The sequence below is a fragment of the Rhinatrema bivittatum genome, chromosome 3 (assembly GCF_901001135.1).
Source record: "Rhinatrema bivittatum chromosome 3, aRhiBiv1.1, whole genome shotgun sequence".
Classification (NCBI taxonomy): Eukaryota; Metazoa; Chordata; class Amphibia; order Gymnophiona; family Rhinatrematidae; genus Rhinatrema; species Rhinatrema bivittatum.
In genome coordinates, this window is record NC_042617.1 from 542124857 (window position 1) to 542148502 (window position 23646).

The 23646-nt window shown below is 43.6% G+C and overlaps 1 protein-coding gene across 1 annotated transcript in view; it reads right to left on the reverse strand.

Moving 5' to 3' along the window:
- The window catches only part of CLVS2 (clavesin 2), a 148969-nt gene that overhangs the window by 28111 nt on the left and 97212 nt on the right, over positions 1–23646 (reverse strand). Inside the window, exon 3 of the mRNA XM_029596402.1 lies at positions 14001–14111. Within this exon, the coding sequence (XP_029452262.1) occupies positions 14001–14111 (111 nt within the window). The remainder of the gene's footprint in view (positions 1–14000; positions 14112–23646) is intronic.

Sequence of the window (23646 nt, forward strand, 5' to 3'; positions counted from 1 at the left end):
CTGGCACACCGCGGTGGTGCGAAGGCTGCGGGCTTTCGCAGGCCCACCCCCCCATTTTCGCTGGATTGACCATTCATGATGAATGATGAATCCAGGCCTAAATTATAAAATCTTTGGTTTCTAAGGGCCTCATTTTCCACGCCACTCACACGCGATAAGGGAGCTTTCGCACGCGAAAAGTCCCTTATCACGTGTGATACCAGGATGAGGGCAGAGTCAGGGCAGAGTCAGCCCCGGATGAGGAGGAGTCGGGGTGCCACCGGGGCCGACTCTGCATCGATGCCGCGGACAGCGAAAAGGTAATTGCCTTTTCGCGTCAGCTTTCGCTCCCAATAGCTGCACCTCCTATGGTGGTGCTATTGGGTGCGAAACCGGCAGCGATCACACCGCAACGGTGCGATCGCTGCCGGCTAGCGCAGGCCCTCCCCCCCCCCCCCGCCCCTCATTTTCTAAAGTATCGCAGGCCTGCGATACTTTAGAAAATGAGGCCCTAAGTTCAGCTAAAATAGGTACCTAACTTTTGATGCTTAGAACTGAGATCTTAAATTTAGGACTACTGGCAAGTGTGGAGGTAGCTTGTTTATTATGGCACTTACTACCCTAAACCTATTAAGCCTGATACATCACTTTGAATGCATATACAGCGTTGCTCTCTGCTTCAACGGCAGGGGGAAATGTGGAAAAGAGGATTTTGCATTCAGACAACAGCCAACAAGGACTGAACTTCACAATCTGGGTTAACAAATAAGCGTGGGGGTAGCTTGCTTATTACGGCGGTTACTACCCTAAACCAATTAAGCCTGATACATCACTTTGAATGCATATTAGAGATGTGCATTCGTTTATCACGAATTACGAAATTTCAGCGTAATTGCCTAATTCGTTGTGGTTCAGGGGGAGCTGAACCACAAAATGGATTTTCCCCGAGCTTCGGGGAAATTTCGTTTTTCGGGTTAGTGCGGGGGGAGGGGCACATTTATTTAAAAAAAAAATGAAAAAAACCACCCCAATCCTTCACATTTACTTTCTTATAAACCCCCCCACCATCCAGATCCATCCCCAAGACTTACTAAAAGTCTCTGGTGGTCCAGCAGGGTCCCGTGAATGATCTCTCCCTCCATGCCGTCGGGCCATTGGCTGCCAGTATTCAAAATGGCACCGATAGCCTTGCCCTTACGATCTCACAGGGGCTACAGGTGCCATTGGTCAGTCCCTGTCACATGCTCCTACCATGTGACAGGGGCTGACCAATGGCACCGGTAGCCCCTGTGACATTGTAAGGGCAAGGCTATCGGTGCCATTTTGAGTCATAGCAGGCCCAACATCCCGACGGCATGGAGGGAGCGATCACTCACGGGACCCCGCTGGACCACCAGAGACTTTTAGTAAGTCTTGGGAAGGGATCGGGATGGTGGGGGGTTATAAGAAAGTAAATGTGAAGGGTTGGTGTGGGGTTTTTTTCCAATTTGCGGTTTTTTTACCGATTCGTGTTTTTTTTTTAATTCGTTTTTCCGGTTTCGGGTTCCAGTTTCATTTTTGGCGAAAAATGACCCGTGGGAAATGAGTTTTCCCATGAAGTGCCCAAACCGAAACCTGACCCGAGCCAGAAAAACGAAGCTCATCTCTAATGCATATACAGCGTTGTTCTCTGCTTCAACGGCAGGGGGAAATGTGGAAAACAGGATTTACATTCAGCCACATCCAACAAGGCATGGATATGTGCAGTCTGGGTAAACAAGCATCGGGGTAACTTGCTTGATGCGGCAATTACTACCCTTAACCATTAAGCCTTATGCTCACCTTTGATGCAACTCCAACATTACTCTCTGCATCAATGGCAGGGGGTGGCAGGACATTTGAAACAAACAGTTACCAACAAGGGCCCTGTACTTCGTGGTTGATGAAATACATAGTATGGGAAAATAAGTGTGGGAGCTTGCTGGCCAGACTAGATGGGCCGATTGGTCTTTTTCTGCCATCATTTCTATGTTTTAGGGATGTGCATCATTTTTCTGACAGATGAAAATATCATATGATATTTTCTAATCTGTCAAGTATCGGGGGGATGAAAATATCATATGACATTTTCTAATCTGTCAAGTATCAGGGGGTCCCCCGAAAGCAATTGGGGTTTTTTTCTGTGTGCCATTTCTTCCCCCCCCCCCCCCAAAATGATAAGAAAACCCCACGAAAATTTTGTGGGGTTTTCTTATCATTTTTGGGGGGGGGGGGGGGGAAAGAAATGGCACACAGAAAAAAACCCCCAAACCCACCTTGACCCTTTAAATCTAATTATTTAGAATCCCCCACCCTCCCAACCTCCCCAAAACTTTCCTAAAGTACCTGGAGGTCCAGCAGGGGTCCTGGGAGCGATCTCCTGCTCTCGGGACGTCGGCTGCTACTAATCAAAATGGCGCCAAAGGCCCTTACCACATGACAGGGGCTTTCAGTGCCATTGGCTGGCCCCTATCACATGGTAGGAGCAATGGATGGCCCACGCCATTTTTTAATAAACCTAACAACAAAGAAATGTGGCTGTCTTAAGGTATTCATATTGATTGTCAATCAAAAAGAATCACGTCTCACCATAGCATTTGTGTAGGACTGCCAACACAGTGTGCATAGCTTAGCATAGCTTGCATCTTCTTGCTAGCCTCAGCTATGCCTTTGACCCTGTCCTAGCCCTCACATATTGGCAAGATAGTCGCATAGGTATGATGGAACTCCAACAGGGCCTATGACATGGGAGCCAAGTGCTATATAAGTTAAAGATTTCATAAGTAGCTCAGTTGCTTAAAAGCACAGGGTGAAGCTACAAGTTGACAGCTACAATCATCAATGACACACTCTACATGTTACAGACAGATTCCCTAGCTGACTCTGTGTGCATCTGAATATATCCACATGTACATCAGATGGGCCAGCAAAGACACAGGGGTCAGCACTGCCTCATCAGTTTCTGAGACATTGCTGACATAGGAGTGCTCACATAACAGGCCTTCACTTTGAGCCTTTTGGAAAGCACATGTCCAATATCATGGCTACCCCAAACTTCTCACAGGCCAATGCAAGCTAAAATATCTCATGGGGGTTACACACAACCATGCAGAGTTGGGCCCTGCTACATCTATATAAGCAAACAGTCAACCCTCATGTACAAGTGGTGAGAGCCTTTGCCCTTGGTCTGTCATATTGGTTATGTTAGCTGTACTAGGAGGATATTAAAAGATGCTGACCTGACTATCTGAAGCTTGGAGTGAGAATAGGATGATATCATGCCTTCACATGTTGTAGAAAGTCACATCTGAAATGTATAGGTCTTAGTTTATTTAGTGATGACAATAGCAGCACACACATGTGACAGAACTAAAGGTTTACCTCATTGAACCAAAGGCAAATCTGTGTTAGAAGCTTTTAACCTACCCTGACATTTCAAATTAGGATCAATTCATTCACTTTATCTTAGCATTACATACAATCTGGTGTTCCACAAGGGTCTGCGTTATCCTCTGTGCTCTTTAATATCTATTTAACTCCTTTATGTCGAATCCTAAGACAGCTTGGTTTCTCATATAAACTTTATGCGGATGACATTCAGTTTTCTTTTCCTTTAAGATCTATCTGGCACAACACCCATCAATTCTTTTCTTATTGCCCACCTACTGTACAGACCTAGCTTTTCCAAAACAATCTCTCAATGTTAAAAAGACTGAAGTCATTTCTCTTGGACAGCCTGCTTCTTACCTGAATCCCCCAGTATTTACACATACGGGCCGATACAGAAAACCACGCGGGAGAGCCGGCGAGCGCCCACTCTCCCGACGCGTGCACAGACCACTCTTCTGGGCGCGCGATACAGAAAGCACAGGTATGTAAATTAGGGCTCGCGGTAAAACAAGGCACTAGGGACACTAGCGCCTCCTTTTTTACAGAAGCGGCAGCTGTTAGCGGGTTTGACAGCAGACGCTCAATTTTACCGGCGTCGGTTCTCGAACGAGCTGACAGCCACGGGTTCGGAAAACGGACGCCGGCTAAATTAAGCGTCCATCTTCCAATGCGCGGGCTGATTTTTAATTTTTTTTTTATTTTTAATTTTTTTAAAATTTTGGGGCCTCCAACTTAATATCGCTATGATATTAAGTTGGAGGGTATACAGAAAAGCAGTTTTTTCTGCTTTTCTGTACACTTCCCTGATGCCGGCCGAAATTAATGCCTGCCTTTGGGAGAGCTATGGTACCCCTTCACAAAGGATTTGGGGTGTCCCTATGTAAGATTAGGTCAAGACGTAGGAAAGATTCTGCTGCTCTCTTTCTCACCTCAAGTGGAAATAGATCATTCAGTGACACGATGCATAGGAGTTTTATTTTGAGTTGTTTTTTCTTCAGCTTCCTACCCTTCCTGTCTTCTGTTTTGTTTTTTCCACTTTTAAAAAGAGACTATTTTTGTTCCTTTTGAAACAGATTGCCCTCAGTACCAGGGAATCAGTCTCCTACCCATTGGGAGGAAAAAGATGAGGCACGGAGGTTTTAACTGAGAGGAATGGATCTCTGTCCATTACCAGAAGGAAGGAGCTGAAGGTATTGTTTTATTGTAACTGCTTTATTGTAACTGCTACTTTCTCTTTTAGCACATTAATGGTTCTTAATATATTAGTTTGTCGCACCTTGTTAATTGTAAACCGGCATGATGCGATTCCCATCGCGAATGCCGGTATAGAAAAACTCTAAATAAATAAATAAATAAATAAATTGTGCAAGAGTTGCATTTTTCTACTGACTCAAGTGTGCTGCACTTGAGAGAAGAGTGACCACTCATGCTTTCAGAAGGAGATCTAAGATATTTGAGAAGACTACAGGAAAGGTATGAGAATTGGGGCTTACTCTGTTCTGATTTGTACTTTGGGACTAAATTCTAACCAGTCTACAATGGGGAGAAGAGCTAGATCAATTTGGGATTTGGAAGAAGGATTATGCTTTCTTCAAACTGAGTAATTGAAAGGAAAAGAAGATCAGTTGTTAAGGAATTGGCTTCTATAAATTCAAAGACTTTACTAAAAGACCGCATCATTCTTCAAAATAAGCACCATAACACATGGCGTGATGCAAATATTTTTAAAAGGGGAGAAGTTGGGGGTTGGATTTCCACAAAAGTGGTCTGGCTTTGCAAAGCCAAAACTACTCTTTTTCAATAGCGCTAAGCTGTGCGATATCATACGTTATGGGCATAATGCAATTTGTAGCTGGGGAAGGGGGGAGAGAGAGAGAGAAAGAAAGAGAGAGAGCGAGCACTTGTGGGGTAGCACCCTAGTAAGCAGCTATTTATGCTACTATAGGAGGCCCACCTAGTAACTCGAGGTGAGATTTAGGTAGTAGTGTAGGGGATAGGAGCCACTTTTACATGCAGAGTGAGACGTATGAACAGAACAGTAAACACTTGTGAAGATTTGATATCCTTCGGAGTGAGGAAACTCACACAAAGTTCAGATTTGTACAATGTTCTCTCAACCTAGTTTGATGTTACCCAGGTAGAGGGTACATCGCTTCTCTTCAGTAAATATAAACAGCTGACATACCTTTAACATTCCAAATAGCGCGAGCCCCCTGCTCCCTCCGAAGTTCCTTAATAACTAGGGTGCACGTGCGCGGTCAGGCCGACTCCCTGAAGACAGTTACACATGCACGCGTCTGACGTCACATGTTAAAGGTATGTCAGCTATTTATATTTACTGAAGAGAAGCGATGAACTCTCTACCTGGGTAATATCAAGCTAGGTTGAAAGAACATTGTACAATCTCACCAAAGGTAAAGTAGTAACAGTACCCCCTTCCTGGAAGTAGTAACAGTTCCCCCTTTACCAAAGGTAAAGTAGTAACAGTACCCTTCCTGGAAGCTTGGGTTTATTTAGATTATCTTGATGAAATTGATAGAAAAGAGATTTGTCCAAAATATTGGAAGCTGGTTCCCATGTGTTTTCTTCTGGACCAAAACCTTCCCAGGAAATCAAATACTCCCAATGTCAATGATGAAAACGGACGTCAAGAATATCTTGAACCTGATAAATGATATCTGCATCCGCAGTTGTAGTTGTTTCCCTTTATCAAAGGGAAACTTTGATAAAATGAGAAAAAATTGTTAGGAAAAAACTGAAAGGAGCAGCTACAAAGGTAAAAAGTGTGCAAGAGGCGTGGTCATTGTTAAAAAATACCATCCTAGAAGCACAGTCCAGATGTATTCCACACATTAAGAAAGGTGGAAATAAGGCAAAATGATTACCGGCATGGTTAAAAGGGGAGGTGAAAGAAGCTATTTTAGCCAAAAGATCTTCATTCAAAAATTGGAAGAAGGATCCAACAGAAGAAAATAGGATAATGCATAAGCGTTAGCAAGTTAAATGTAAGACATTGATAAGGCAGGCTAAGAGAGAATTTGAAAAGAAGTTGGCCGTAGAGGCAAAAACCCACAGTAAAAACTTTTTAAAATATATCTGTAGCAGAAAGCCTGTGAGGGAGTCAGTTGGACCATTATATGATCGAGGGGTTAAAGGGGCACTTAGAGAAGATAAGGCCATCATGGAAAGATTAATGATTTCTTTGCTTCGGTGTTTACTGAAGAGGATGTTGGAGAGATACCCGTTCCAGAGAAGGTTTTCATGGGTAATGATTCAGATGGACTGAACCAAATCACAGTGAACCTAAAGATGTGGTAGGCCTCATTGATAAACTGAAGAGTAGAAAATCACCTGGACCAGATGGTATATACCCCAGGCTTCTAAAGGAATTAAAAAATGAAATTTCAGACCTATTAGTAAAAATGTGTAACCTATCATTAAAATCATCCATTGTACCTGAAGACTGGAGGATAGTTAATATAACCCCAATATATAAAAAGGGTTCCAGGGGCGATCCGGGAAACTACAGACCGGTTAGCCTGACTTCAGTGCCAGGAAAAATAGTGGAAAGTGTTCTAAGCATCAAAATCACAGAACATGATTTTGAAAAACATGGTTTAATGGAACAAAGTCAGCATGGCTTTACCCAAGACAAGTCTTGCCTCACAAATCTGCTTCACTTTTTTGAAGGAGTTAATAAACATGTGGATAAAGGTGAACCGGTAGATGTAGTGTACTTGGATTTTCAGAAGGCGTTTTATAAGGTTCCCCATGAGAGGCTTCTAGAAAAATAAAAAGTCATGGTATAGGTGGTGATGTCCTTTCGTGGATTACGAACTGACAAACTGGCTAAAAGGCAGGAAACAGAGAGTAGGATTAAATGGACAATTTTCTCGGTGAAAGGGAGTGGGCAGTGAAGTGCCTCAGGGATCTGTATTGGGACACTTACTTTTCAATATATTTATAAATGATCTGGAAAGAAATACGACGAGTGAGGTAATCAAATTTGCAGATGATACAAAATTGTTCAGAGTAGTTAAATCACAAGCAGATTGTGATAAATTACAGGAAGACCTTGTGAGACTGGAAAACTGGGCATCAAAATGGCAGATGAAATTTAATGTGGATAAGTGTAAGGTGATGCATATAGGGAAAAATAACCCATGCTATAGTTACACAATGTTAGATTCCATATTAGGTGCTACCACCCAAGAAAGAGATCTAGGTGTAATAATGGAGAACACATTGAAATCGTTGGTTCAGTGTGCTGCGGCAGTCAAAAAAGCAAACAGAATGTTGGGAATTATTAGGAAGGGAATGGTGAATAAAATGGAAAATATCAAAATGCCTCTGTATCGCTCCATGGTGAGACCCCACCTTGAATACTGTGTACAATTCTGGTCGCCACATCTCAAAAAAGATATAATTGCTATGGAGAAGGTACTGAGAAGGGTGACCAAAATGATAAGGGGAATGGAACAGCTCCCCTATGAGGAAAGACTAAAGAGGTTAGGACTTTTCAGCTTGGAGAAGAGATGGCTGAGGGGGGATATGATAGAAGTGTTTAAAATCATGAGAGGTCTAGAACGGGTAGAAGTGAATCGGTTATTTAGTCTTTCAGATAACAGAAAGACTAGGAGGCATTCCATGAAGTTAGCATGTGACACATTTAAAACTAAATCGGAGAAAGTTCTTCTTCACTCAATGCACAATTAAACACTGGAATTTGTTGCCAAAGGATGTAGTTAGTGCAGTTAGTATAGCTGTGTTTAAAAAAGGATTGGATAAGTTCTTGGAAGAGAAGTCCATTACCTGCTGTTAATTATGTTGACTTAGAAAATAGCCACTGCTATTACTAGCAATGGTAACATGAAATAGACTTCGTTTTTGGGTACTTGCCAGGTTCTTATGGCCTGGATTGGCCACTGTTAGAAACAGGATGCTGGGCTTGATGGACCCTTGGTCTGACCCAGTATGGCATGTTCTTATGTTCTTATAGGTGGAGTACGATGAAACTTTGATGTAATTAATGGCTTAAGTAGTTAAACATGGAATACGTTATGAATATGAAGATTAGAAGGAAGTTTTAGACGATAGGAAACCATTCCAATTCGCTCAACTATTGTAAATGGTCCAATATATCTAGGTACTAAATGCATAGTTGGCAATTTAAGTCGAATATTGTGAGTACTGAGCCACACCTTATCTCCAGGTTGGAAAATAGGTGCAGATCTGCAATGTTTGTCTGTTGCTTTCTTTGCTGCTGAAGTAGCCCAAATCAAATTACCTTGTGTAAAATTCCAGAGCGATTGAAATTGTTGAGCGGTAATTTGAGCTGCAGGTGAATGTACTGTCAATGGAAGAGGTAAGGGCGGTTTTAGTTGTTTTCCATAAACTAATTAAAATGGTGAAAATCCTATAGCTGAATGAATATGATGGTTATAAGAAAATTCCACTCAAGGTAATAAAGATACCCAATTATCTGGCTTCTCTCCTATGAATAATCGTAAATAAGTCTTTAGAATCCTATTAATTCTTTCAACTTGCCCATTATCCTGCAGATGAAAAGCTGAAGTGAAATCCAATTCAATGTCAAATTTTTTACAAAATGCTTTTCAAAATCTCGCAGTAAATTGTGTTCCCCTATCAGAATTAATAAGTTGTGGTAATCCATGTAAACAAAAGATATGCTCGATAAAAAGCCGTGCAACTTCTGGTACAGTTGGAAGCTTTTTAAGAGCTTCAAAATGAGCCATTTTAGAAAATCTGTCTATTGTGACCCAGATAACTTCTTTCCCTTCGGATGACCACAATGAAAACTATAGAAAGATGACTCCAAAGTTCCACAGGAATAGGGAGCGGTTGCAGCAACCCCCAAGGACGTCCCGGTTGGGGTTTTTGTTTAGTGCAGGTTGGGCAGGAGTCTAGGTATGCTCTGATATCTTGGTTTATGTGTGGCCACCAATAGTAGCGAGACAGAAGTTCTTGAGTATGAAGCCTCCCCAGATGTCCTGCTGTGAGTGAATCATGGGCCCAAGACAGGACCTTCTTGCATAAGCGAAGAGGCACTACCATCTTTCCAGCAGGCACCACATCGGTGGCTGCAAGGAGAAACTTAGCGGAGTCAAGAATGTATTGGGGAATGGAGGGCGAGTCCTCAGATTCCGTGGTATGGGAGAGGGCATCTGCTCGTAAGTTTTTGGAGGCTGGTCTGTAGCGTAAGGAGAAATTAAAGCGGTTAAAAAACAGGGACCAGCGAGCTTGTCGGGGGTTTAGGTGCTGTGCACGACACAGATACTCTAGGTTTTTATGATTGATGTATACCACCACTGGATGATGAGCCCCCTCCAGCCACTGGCGCCACTCTTCAAATATCATTTTTATGGCTAAGAGTTATTTGTCCCATATTCCATAATTCTTCTCCGTGGGAGTAAACTTCCTTGAGAAGTACGAGCAAGGAAGAAGTGATCCCTTGTCAGATGGTTGACAGAGAACAGCCCCGACCGCAATGTCTGATGCATCTACCTCCACTACGAAGGGTCGTGTGGGATCTGGATGATGTAGGCAAGAATCAAGTAGGAAGGCTTGTTTTAGTCCCTCGAATGCCTGGATTGCTTCTGTAGGCCATTCTCTGGCATTGGCCCCCTTTTTGGTTAACGCGGTAAGTGGTGCTACCTTCTGAGAGTAATGGGGAATGAAATGTCAGTAAAAGTTTGCGAACCCCAGAAAGCATTGAAGGGCCTTCACTCCAACTGGGCGAGGCCAATCCTTAATGGCTAATACATTTTCAGGGTCCATATGGAATCCTGAAGTTGACACGATGTATCCCAAGAAGGGAAATGATGGTTGTTCAAATACACAGTTTTCTAATTTGGCGAATAGACGATTCTCACAGAGCCGTTGCAATACCAGACATACTTGTTGTCAATGGGTATTGATATCTTTAGAGAAAATGAGGACAGCATCAAGGTATATGATTACTGAAGAATGGAGCATGTCCTGAAAAACCTCATTCATCAGGTTTTGGAAAATTGCTGGTGCATTACAAAGTCCGAAAGGCATGACTAAATACTCGTAATGCCCATCACAAGTACTGAATGCAGTTTTCCACTCATCGCCTGGCTCTTTATTCGTATTAAATTATATGCTCCTTGGAGATCTAATTTAGTAAATATCCTTGCTCCTTGTAAACGGTCCAAAAGCTCAGGGATGAGAGGAAGAGGATATCGGTCCCTGAGGGTGATGGAATTGAGACCCCGATAATCTATACAGGGCCTAAGGAACCATCTTTCTTGGCAACAAAAAAGAATCCGGCCCCAGCTAGAGACGTAGATGGCCAAATAAACCTCTTATCCAGATTATCTTGGATATATTGGGACATTGCCTGAGTCTCAGGTAAAGACAATGGATAAACTCACCCTTGAGGCACCAGGTAGTAAATCAATGACACAGTCAAAGATCCGGTGTTCTGGTAAAAGCTCAGCCTTTTCTTTGGAGAAGACATCTGCATATTCTGTGTACTGAGCGGCAGTGTCAGAGGAGTAATGGCCAAAGGTACACTAGGCCATGGCAGATTCGACAAGCAGATCATAAAGTAGGCTGCACACCAGGATGTGATTTGTAAAGACTTCCAATCAATGAGTGGTGAGTGCTTCTGAAGCCAGGGTAGACCCAAAACTATGGGATGGATGGATTTGTCCAAGACATAGAAAGATATCTTCTCCTTGTGGAGAATTCCAGTGTGCAGGATCACAGGAGCGGTGGTAGATGAAATGCTGCCCGGCAGAGGAGTGCCATGAATAGAAGAAACTCATAGCAGTGGTGAGTGAGGAACCTCGGGCAGTTGTAACTGTTGGACCAGATCAGCAAGGATGAAGTTGCCCCCGGCTCCTGAGTCAAGAAGAGCCAAGGTGGCAAAAGTTCCCCCAGGATACTCCAAGGTGACTGGAACCGTGCATTGGGGAGCAGGACTCACACAACCTAGGATTAGCTCCCCAATAATGCCTAGGCTTGGGAGATTTCCGGTTGTTCCCGGCATTGTGCTAGCATGTGTCCCTTACCACTGCAGTACAAACATAAGCCAAGGGTACGGTGGCGCTTCTTTTCTTCTGGGGTGAGGGGACTGCGGCCGAGTTACATGGGCTCCACACCCTGACTGGATTGGTGTTCTGGAGGTAGTGCCATTGGTTGGGAGAAGAATGGAGCCAGTGTAATGGGACTATGGACAGATTTAACTTCTCGGGCCCATTGCTGAAGCCTGTGATCAATTTTTCCTGACAGGTTGATTAGGCCTTCGAGGTCGTCAGGAAGATCCCTTGTCGCAAGCTCATCTTTAATGCGAGGAGATAGTCCTTCTAGGAAGATGCTGTGTAGACTGTCTCCTGCCATCCTAGCTCCGATACCAAGGTACGGAACTCAACCACATAGTCGACCAGTGGCCGGGAGCCTCGGCGGAGATGCAAGAGTTCTGATGCGGCAGTAGACTGACGAGCTGGCTCATCGAATACTAATTTAAAATTGTGCAAAAATTGTTGTAGATTCCCCAGCAGTGGATCACCTCGCTCCCAGAGTGGGGAGGCCCATGCCAGGGCCCTTCCATCCAATAAAGACAGAATGTAGGTGGTCTTCACCTGATCAGATGGGAACTGCGTGGGTTGAAGAGAGAACTGCATGAGGCAGTGGTTGATGAAACCCCGGCACTGCTTGGCTTCTCCCGCATAGCGAGGTGGCACTGGTAGATGCATAGATGCGGCTGGACCACGACTGGAGGAGCCGGCGGCGGGGCTACCACCGGGGGTGTTGAATCCAGGCGGTTAGCTAGTCTTTCGACGGTAGCAGTCAGGACATCTAAGCAGTGTTGCTGCTGCTGCATCTGTTGAGCCAGGCCAGGGATGGACTGGAGGTCAGAGAGATCCACTGGGTCCATGGCCTTGGCAAACTGTTATCTGTTATGTTCGTAGACTCTAGTCTGACTTAAGATTTAAATAAGTCAAAAGGTGGATCTAATAGCATACAGTCTTTCAATGAAACTGATCTTCAAGATGAGAAGTCAAATTGAATATGTAGGTAATTCTCTTAAAGGTATTTATTCAAGAAACAACGTAGATTCAAATATATTTCATAAAAAGAACATTTGTAATAGAGTGAATACTTGGCAACAAACAAAAAATATTAATACAAGGCAAAAGGCAGAGACAAAGCTGAAGAGATGCGTTCACCGTTGCTATCAGTTGCCAAGGCAACCTGAACGCTTCTCTTCAGTAAATATAAACAGCTGACATACCTTTAACATTCCAAATAGCGCGAGCCCCCTGCTCCCTCCGAAGTTCTTTAATAACTAGAGTGCACGCGCGCGTTCAGGCCGACTCCCTGAAGACAGTTACACATGCGCACGTCTGACATTGCATGCGCGCGTGCGCATGCGTGCACCCCGACGTCAGATGCATCGGAAAGCAGGAATCGCAGTGGAACCGAAAATGCCTGCCGCAGACCCCGACCGATGCGCCGACGAAGCCGAACTGTGACCACACCTCCAAAACCCACCGAAGCCCAATCTAACCAAAGGTAAAGTTGTAACAGGCAGTACAATTTAAATCAGAGGAAGGGGAGGAGTGTGGGTGGGGTTTGGGCAGGGTTATGGCCCATCAGGGCTGTAGGCGATAATGTTTTCCACATTATTGCCAGCAGTACTGTGGGAAATAACAACACCTTTTCCCATGGCGCTATGGGGGCAAAAGTGTGTGGCCTGGCCACAACCACAGCAGGCACCACCACAATGCGGCCAGCTGTACACTTTTGCCCCCCTGCTCCTTTTTTTCCTGCAGGCTATCATTCTACTCTATTTATAGCGGGATGATGAATCCTGGGATAAGTGCTGTAAAGAATGTTCAGTCAATTTAATCAATTATCAATAAAGAAGATGCAAACCACATTGCGTCTCAGTGTGATCATTGCTGCTATAGACTGTGGAAATTATCAGTGCTGTTTACAGAGACTGGGAAAAGGGCTGTGAATATTGATTATTGCAAGAGTGTTGAAGCTATGCTTCCCCCCACAGGGAGCCCTGGACATCAGAAGTAAAAGCTATCCATGGGGAACCGGTTGCAGAAAGGGTCTATTTTAATTCTTTGTGCCTTTGGGGACAGCATCAGGGTTCTATCCCACCCAAGGGTTATGCCTAGTTTGCATGAAGCTACTTGACCCCTTTTCTTAAATCTGTCTATCTAAAAAAAATCTTCATTATGGACATGTATGTAATAAAAAACAAACATTTTATTGGCACTATTGTTTATTTCTATGATTATTTCTACATTTTCTTTTACTTGAGGCTTTATATATTCCCAGATATTCCACAGGCACACAATGGAAGTCAAATTTCTGACTCAGTCCAGACATAAATATCTTACACAACCAATATGCATTTAATACACCAATAAGACAGGCCTGAGTGAACAAGATGCATACATTCTGTAAACAAACAATAAATGCTTGATTAAACTTAGTTAAACAAACCTTCAGCAAGCCTGCCATTCTAAAGAAATACAGGTTCATTTATTCTACCTAATATGCCCCATTAATAATAGTTAGGTAAGTTTATAAAATATGGAATTTACCCTTTTTCGTGTCTTCTCTTTTAAGAAAGGTCGTATGACTGTGTAAAGGGCATGGATGTACCAAGGCTGATTGACGAAATGGATTCCTCCAAACCGGGCAGGAAAGCTGTCCTAAAGCAAAGAAAATAAATCTCCACATAAGCCAAATCTAAATAGATAACTTATGGATTTCATAAGCTGATTTGTATAGTACAATGCAATTTGTTTTACTCATTTGATCTTAATGAAAAACAAAAAAATATATTCTCAATCTGGTACACACTCATGGTAATTCCAACAGTTCAGCCTAGACCAGCAGCATTAAGACCATGAACTCTTTACCTGAAGGCTCATTGACAGCTACATTGGGAACAATTCACCAAAGTGCATTACGTGTATGCTAAATCACTTTATTGCATATAAATGAGCATGCCATGCACATTCCATTTAGCGCAGGTGAAAATCTGAATTAAATCAATTAATTGGAGCTAGGATAAAATCAAGCATTTCTGCATATTTAAATTATGCATATTGGGAAAATGAGCTTAGTAACTTATTCAGTGTCAAATTGCCTGCAAAACTACTACTTAACATTTCTATAGCGCTATACAACATATACAGAATTGTACAAACATACAAAAAGACAGTCTCTGCTCAATAGAGCTTGCAGTCTAATAAGGCAAACATAAAGGACTAGAGACTTGGGGTATTTCATAAAACAAGACAATGGTTAAAAAGAAAAGAAAAGAAAGTTAGTTAACCAGACTAAAAGCAGACAATCAGGAATAAAATTTAAAAGCAGTTCCAAAAAGGTGGGTCTTTAGATGGGATTTAAACCCGGCAAGAGAGGGAGCGTGACCTACCCAATAACAATTGCCATTCAGCTGGGGAGCACTGACCCAGATAGCCCCAACCCCTGATATCCAAATGGGCTACTACAGCAGATGCCACTGAAAGAAGCAGAAGCTTAAAGCAAGTAAGCCTAGGAGCTGCTTTTTCCATATGAGGCAGTCCCAGTGAAAAGAGAGCTGTTTTTCAGTTGTAGGATCCACCCACCAACACTTGCAAGCAGCCATGGAAGCAGTGACCAGATAGGTTCATAAAGCAGATGCCACTTAAGTGAGCATCTTGGAGAGGTCGCCTTGCATTCTCCAGTATAGAAAATACATCGGTTATTGGTGAGTAGGGCAGCTTCAGTAATATACTGCCTGATTGAGATTGTAGTTTTACTGATACATTATTTGAGAAGGAATGTTATATTTATGGGATATGCATATTTTAGGGTATATGGTTATGGGATATGCATATTTTAGGGTATGGTTTTGGGAGGGAATGCAATTTTTGTGGTGGCTGTTTCAGTTTGTATCGAAGACCTTTCTGCTCTCGATTGAGAGTGGGGGCATGATTAGGCTGTAGTAGGGATTTATAGTGCTGTTTTTCTATGTATATTTCTAGGATATTTGTTTCTATGTAGATTAGGAAGGAAGTGTAAATTTGATGTTATTGCTTTAGTTTATAAGGCAGTCCATTCTATCCTCCTGGTAAGAATGGGGGAGGGAGGGGGAGGAGGAGGGGAGGGATGTAACGCTGTATTAGGGTTTTTATTGTTATATTTCTATTCTTCTGATGATGTTCTCTTTGATGCTACTTTTGTATGTATTATGCCTATTGTAATACACAAGGGGCCGGATTTTAAAGGCCCTGCGCGCGTAAATCTGGCCGGATTTACGCACGCAGGGCACTCGCGCGCTGGTGCGCCTATTTTGCATAGGCCACCGGCGCGCGCACAGCCCCAGGATGTTAGTAAGTCCCGGGGCTTCGTAAAAGGGGCGGGGGTGGCGGGGGCGTGTCCGGGGTCAGGGGCGGTTCGGGGCAGAACTGGGGGCGTGGCGCCGGCCCGGGGGCATGGTCGAGGCCTCCGGACCAGCCCCTGGGTGGGGTGATGACGCGCCAGCAGCCTGCTGGCGCACGCAGATTTACGCCTGCTGAAAGCAGGCGTAAATCTGCCAACAAAGGTAGGGGGGGTTTAGATAGGGCCGGGGGGGTGGGTTAGGTAGGGGAAGTGAGGGGAAGGGAGGGGAAGGTGCGGGGGGGGGGGGGGGTGGAAAGAAAGTTCCCTCCGAGGCCGCTCCGATTTCGGAGCGGCCTCAGAGGGAACAGGCAGCGTGCGCCGGGCTCGGCACGCGCAAGTTGCACAAATGTGTACCCCCTTGCGCGCGCCGACCCCGTATTTTATAAGATACGTGCGTATCTTATAAAATCCAGTGTACTTTTGTTCGCGCTCATGCAAAATTATAAAATCTACCCCAATAGGCGCACACTTCCCCTGCAGAAAGGCACAAGTAAACCAAGAGTATATTGCATTAAAATAATTTTTGTCACCATTCATTAAACTATGCTACATGGGGGAAAATTCTGCATGCCCAAGTTAGTACACATTTTTCCACATGTAAGAGGGTGTTGAGGGTAGAATGTCAAGCCAGTACATTAGTCCCTTATCTACTTCCCTTCCTGGAAGTGCCTAATCTGACCCCCCAACCATGATTATCCGCTTAACATTCCATGCAGCCCCATCTCATTCATAACTAATTTTCTAATTCTCTTCCTCCATCCTCCAAACCCAATCTCTCATTAGATTATCTCCCTCCATCCCAAATCCAAATACTACCCTACTCTATTTCTTCCCTCCCCTCCTACAAGAGGAGTGTTCCCTTCTTCCTACTGGATCAATGTCACTTTCAAAATATCTCCAGGAAGCCTTCCCTCACACTCTAACTTCAGTGCTGTCATGGAAATGATGGTGAGTTGGCAAGAGGAAGGGACTTCTCCCTTGCTAACAGAGTGGAGAAGATGCTCCAGGCAGGCCAAGGGGGCATACTGTAGAATTCAGTAGTAGGCCATGTGTATGATTGGGAGTCAATGGCAGAACAACTCTATGACTGCGACTGCTCCCCCCCCCCCCCAACACTCAATCCCCTAGTCACCCCTTTCATTCTGGACCATTCAGTTAAACTCCAGGTGACATGCAGCTTAGATGGGGCTTAGGTAAGGGAATTCTGACCAATTGCACAAAGGGAGCAATGAGGTAATGGATTTAGCTTTTCTTGCAAATATGGTAAATAGCCCTGGTCTTTTATATTTTGTTAATCCTATGGGGACCACTGTTTAATGCATGCATATATCCAATAAGCAATACACATTGTTCTGATTAATGCTGACAGCAATATAACTATAGATTAGGAAACTTTTCATCCAGCAGCTGTCAGTGTGAATCCTCTGAATCTAGGGATGGAATATGTTGGAGTCATTTTTTGCTATTTTAGCTGAGGATGTGTGTGTGGAGGTTGGGCCATGTGGATTCAGAGTTCTTACCCAGACACAGACTAGTTTGAAGGCCACAGGCCAACCTCTGAGTGAACTCATATTTACTTGCACTGTGAAATGCTTGTGAACAGGCAAGAGTGTGTTTATTTTAGTTATTCCAGTAGGTCTATGATAAGAAAACATGCAATTAACTTATACTAAAGCCTGAGAGATGGTGAAGCCAGCTCCTGCTGTTTATAAGAGCAGCATGTAACAATGAAAAGTTTGACTGGTTGAATTAGAATGTGGAGGAAATAGGAGTGTTTTCCTTAGTTAGAGTTTGTTCTCTGCTGTTGATGCTAGGCCCCAAGGCCAGATTACCTCCAGGAATAGGAAGAGGACCAGTACATTCTGGACTTATCTTTTTGAGGTTTCCTTCTTATGAGAGCCCTAATACCCCTAGCTGGAGAATTTTGGAGAGTCCAATAGCTAGGTAGGATTGGGAGGTAGGGAAGATTCCACTGTCTCCATCCCACAAACTCACTGCAGTAGGATTCCATATTTTCCCATTTTTGTGAAGATTTTACCTTGCATTACAGGGGAGGAAATGTGTTGGCACTCTTCCTACCCTGAAAAGGGGACATCTGAGAGAGATGCTGTGTTCCCTGCCATCTGGACTTTTCCGATTTTTTCATATGAAGAAGAGAACTGAGAATAAAACCTTTTTCATACAGAGTCTTCACCTTAGGAGAGAGAAACCATTGCAAAGACTGAGACCTTATATTTTTCTTGCCAGGATTTTGGAAGATGATTTTTTTTCTGCCCATCTAGGACACCCCTGTCCACCTGGGAAGACTCGGAGGATGAGAGTTTTCCCTGGCCCAGATACTGCTTTCCATCTGTTGTGCCAAGAACTGATGTAAACTGTGCCATTTTGCCAATTAAAATTTTTTTTTCAGTAAAGAATTATTTTGGGCACTCAACCTGAGCCTCTAGAGTATTCTGTTGGCACTTGCATCCCTTACGGTTGAAAGAGAACTGATACCTCCCCCCCCCCCCCCAGCGCCACTTGGTTCAATCCCCCCCCCCACCCCCAGAAAAGAACCCTGTCCCAGGGACTCTGGACTGAGTTGGAATGATAAAGAAGTTGAGAACTGGCCCCGGGATCTTCATGTACCCCTGTCCTCTTGTCTAAGCTTCAAGTTCTAAAAAGAATCAAACCTCTTTTCCACTTTCAGGACTTCAGAACCATCCTTCAATCCACGCTATTCTCAAAAACGGACTACTGCAATGCCTTACTCCTGGGGCTCCCCATTTCAGCCACAAAACCTATACAAATGCTCCACGCAGCAGCAGCCAGAATCCTAACCAACACGAACTGCTGTGCTCACATTACCCCCATCCTCCGAAACCTACATTGGCTGCCAATAAAATATAGAATTCTATATAAAGCTCTCACTATAATCCACAAATCTATCCACAAACAGCTCACACTAGACCTTCAGATCCCACTCACTCGTCCGAAAGACCCATCAGAGAAGCTTATAAAGGAACCCTTCAAGTCCCACCTACAAAATATACCCGTCTAAAAACCACCAAAGAACGTTCCTTCTCCACAGCAGGCCCTGTCCTCTGGAACAGACTACCGACTGACCTAAGACTGGAACCTTGCCTTCATACCTTTCGAAGAAAACTGAAGACGTGGCTTTTCCTCCAAGCCTTCCCCTAGTCAAAATGCCACTTCGGACTCAGCCCAAGGAATGAGATAATTACTAATCTCATAACTCGTCTTATATTATTATTTATATGTTGCCAATTCCGTTCTACCTTTCTTCCTGGCTCCTTTAGCCCCCAAGTTCAATGCCCTTGTTTTATGTAACTTTGCTTGTTTCAGCCTTCTTGTTTGGTTACTCTTGTTAATCCCCTAAGTTCCATGTAAACCGGCCTGATGTGAATTCCATTCGTGAAGTCCGGTATAGAAATATATATTAAATAAATAAATAAATAAATAAATAAATGAACTGGAACACTAGTTACATTCAAAAGATAATTTTTCTATGTCAATGTGTCCTTATATATTTTGTATTTAAATTTTTCATACAACACCAATAAACAGCTTTGGCTCAGTAGAACTTAGGATGGCATATTTGTTTATTTCATTTAATAAGTACATAGTAAACAGTTATTTACCCTTTCAAACAATGCTAAGACTAGGGGACACTCCAGGAAATTAGTAACTGGCCAATTTAAAACAAACTGTAGGAAGCACTTTTTCACTCAGTACATAATCAGGCTATGGAATCTATTGCCAGACATGGTCAAGGCAACTGATATAGTGGGATTCAAAAGAGGAAGGAAAAGTCAATAAACAATTATTAGCCAGGAGACTTGGAAAAGCCAGCCATTATCACTGGGAGTAAGATATAAGAAACAGATCAACTAGTGGTGTAGCCAGAACTGTTTTCTTTGGAAGGGCCCAAGGTTAACATGAGTGGACAGTAGCCATACAAAGTTGAACTCTACTAGTTGTACTTTTATCAATAATTAAAGAATGCCTTAGCATGTACCCAACAATGGATGTCTAAATCGCCTGCAAAATCTGTCATGCATCATGAGTGACACGTAAAAATATTTTTACTCAATTATTTCAAGCACTTGCCAACACTAGACCATATACACATTTATGGAAACAATTCAGTTATATTTAAAGATGACTCAAAAAACCAATAACCCGCAACTTAATTTAAAGTTGACTAGACACAAGTGTATAATAAGGACAAACCATCTCAACACACATGACGATATCCTGCAAAGTATTTTAAAACTCCACATGGTGTCATAACAAAAGAATTATTATAATTTAGCATATATCCTTCAACTCCAAACAGAATAGCACTATTTATTTCATTAAATTCTAATACTAATAAAAAGAATAAATGTTTCAAAAGAGCTGACAACTAGAACATCTAATAATTTAGAACTAATACACATTTTTCAAACACCAATACAATATTTCAAAACAGCACACATACCTGGGAACTCTCTCAGACTCCCATACATGCTCACTAACTCATGATTCTCTCTCAGACTCCCATACATGCTCACTAACTCATGATTCTCTCTCAGGCTCACATATATGCTCATTCCCACACACATATGCTCTCTCTCATGCTCACACATGCTCACTGCTGTACAAAATAATACACATTTGTACTAGAAGGTACAGATTGAAAAAAATAACACACTGAATGGCTAGAGATCCTAACACAAGATGGCAGCTGGACCATGGGAGCACCTGGCATCGGGGAAGGAGCAGGCAAGGCCCTGACTTCTGCGGCATCTGGGCCACGCAGATAAGCACCTTCCGGGGCTCCAGCCACGGGAGGAATGCAACAGCACCCCCTGTCAAAGGGGTCCTCTCCCTCCTTCGGGAGGTCTGAAGGGTCGAAGATCTAGGAACAAGGATTGAAAGGGCAGGTGCCTCCTGCAGGTCATGGAAGGCATGGAAAAGAACACAGGACAACGAGGAACGAGGGAAAAAAAACAAAGGAACAAGGAACAAGGAAACATGGAAACAGGAACAAGAGAACAGGAAATGGAACAATGAAAAAAGCAAGGAACAGGGAACAGAACAAACAGTGGAGCACAAAACAGAACAGCGGAGCACAAAACAGAACAGCAGAGCACAGACGAAAGAAACAGCGGAGCAAGGGAACAAAAAACAGTGGAGCAGAGAAACAAGAACAGCGGAGCAGAGGAAAAAGAAACAGCAGAGCAGAAGAACAAGAAACAGTGGAGCAAAGGAATAAGAAACAGTGGAGCAAAGGAACAAGAAATAGCGGAAAGCAGGAAACAGCAGAGAGCAAGTCACAGCGGAGAGCAAGAAACAGCAAAACAGCAAGGAACAACAAGGAACAGCAAAGAACAAGGAAGAACAAGAAATGGAGGAACAAGACAAGAAACAAACAGAACAAAGAAGGAACAAGAGAACAAATGAAACAAAGAAGGAACAAGACGAGGGACAAAGGAACAGATGAAGAAGACGGGGGGGGGGGGGGATCCAGGGCAGAAACAGGCTGTAGCAATGGTCATCAGGTGGGGTGCAGGCACCTCCTGCAGGTCGTGGGACCCCAACCTGGAATTACCAAGAAAATCTGGATGCAGGCGCCTCCTGCAGGTCATAGGGATCCAGATGGCTGGCGCCACCAGCAGGTAGTAGGAAGAAGGAAGAAATCCCCCCAAAAAATGTTTTCTGGGGTTCAGAGAAAAGGAGTCCAGAACAAGGCCCGGGGCAAGGGCTATCCCACCAGGCACATGGCCTTCGCAATCTGTTGCGCTGTGTTGGAAGGGAGCACTAGGGGGTGCTCCCAAGCACGGGACAAGTGGTGTGTGCCCCTGTGGTGAGACAAGTCCATGTCTGGGAAGGACACGGGAGATGAGATGAGGACTTGAATTAATGATCAGATGAGACAAGGACTCAAACAAGGACTTGGAAGGATTCTGAGCGCTAAGAAGACACAGACGTGGACTTGGAAGTACTCTGAGTGCTAGGAAGACTCAGACGTGGACTTGGATGAGCAAGTGCAAGGAGCTCTGAACCAGGAGAGAGCAGAGTTCTGATTCAGAGTCAGGTTCAAGATTAAAACAAGATCTCGGAGACTTGCACTGCTGAGGAGATCAGAGACATGGAGGATCCTCAGCGACAACCACTGGAATCCCACCGAGCACCCTACACACCCTAGCAGGGGTGGTCATGGACCACTCGGCCACTGCGCGCCTTACACAATCCCAAGGGCTGGTTGCGGACCACACAGGGACGGGACGGTGGAGCCACATGAGACATGAGAAACTTGGAACATCACAGAGCTTGGAACAGGAACTTGGAACATCAAGGAACTTGGAACATCATGGAGCTTGGAACAGGAACTCAGAACAGATAGACTAAGACACGGGATCCCACAAGGAATGGAAAGCCTTGGGAAGCTGGAAGACAAGAGTCCTAAGGAGGACTGGCTCCAGGAGGACTAGCTCCAGGACTAGCTGCTTGCGAAGGCAAGTTGGTACTGACAGCAGGAGCCTTTTGAAGGCAGTAGAAGACTACACCCAGGGAGGAGTCCACAGGAGGGCCAGGAGGGACCCCACCTCCACTATCCCTATAAGAAGGGAAGAGAGCAGCATGCCTGCCCCCTAGGAGGCATTAAAATCTCTCTAGCACACTCATGCATCACTCATACACACACATCTAAAACCAATATTCATCAATGCACATAAAGTGTTTTTTATAATATCTATATCTTATGATATGACTTTAAAAATTTTTTTTAACATTTATAAAGCACTGATGTTTGTCCTAACATCCAACAAAGATCTTCATTTCGCCCGTTTTGTCTCAAGGGCTTCTTCAGGGATGGACTTAAACATCAAAGAACATCCAGAATAACTTTCCCAGACAGTATTTATGTTTCTTCCTGATTAACCACTTCCAACAGACATGATTAGTGTCTTTATCAGCCTCATAAGAATCTAAACAGACATTAATAAAAATACAATGAACATAGAATACACACATTGCTCAAGGACAAGTACCACATTAACATGCATAACCCAAAGACTTTACAATTCTTACCACCAACTTGCTCGGTGTATATCACAGTCACGGATATTTTATATCACACGCACAAATCTCAACTCTTAACTCGTCATACCCAACATATGAAGATTATAGCACCAATTGATATCCAATTCTATAATAGAAAGTAAAAGAAGATAATCCTTACTTCCTGCATCTAGACTACTAACGAAAATAGGGATTTAACCATGGTCATAAAACGTACAATACCTTCAAGAAATCTTCAACTGAATGATTACTCAATCAATCTATATTGTTCATTCATATCTTATCCCAGAAGGGAATTCACCATCTATAACATGACAAAAATACTTTAAATGATCAATCCCTCCACAATGAACTAACAAAAACTCATGTACTCACCAACGCGATCTCTCAACAAACACTTACCCGGAAATGACGCGTGCTTCACATTTAAAAAAAGCGTGATCGGCGTCCAACTCACTTCCCTCTATTATATATGCTCACAGAGATCAGCTGACTATCCAACGAGACATGGCCATGGTTAAATCCCTATTTTGGTTAGTAGTCTAGATGCGCGATACAATAGAAATTTTGGCCACTGCCATCTTTAAAGATGGCGCCGGCCATCCAGTGCTCCTACCATGTGACAGGGGCAGGCCAATGGCATGGATACCCTGTCACATGGTAAGGGCAAAGGGCCATCGGTGCCATCTTTATGAGTGGCAGCCAACGGCTCAAGAACGGGAGATCGCTCCCTGGACCACCACTACA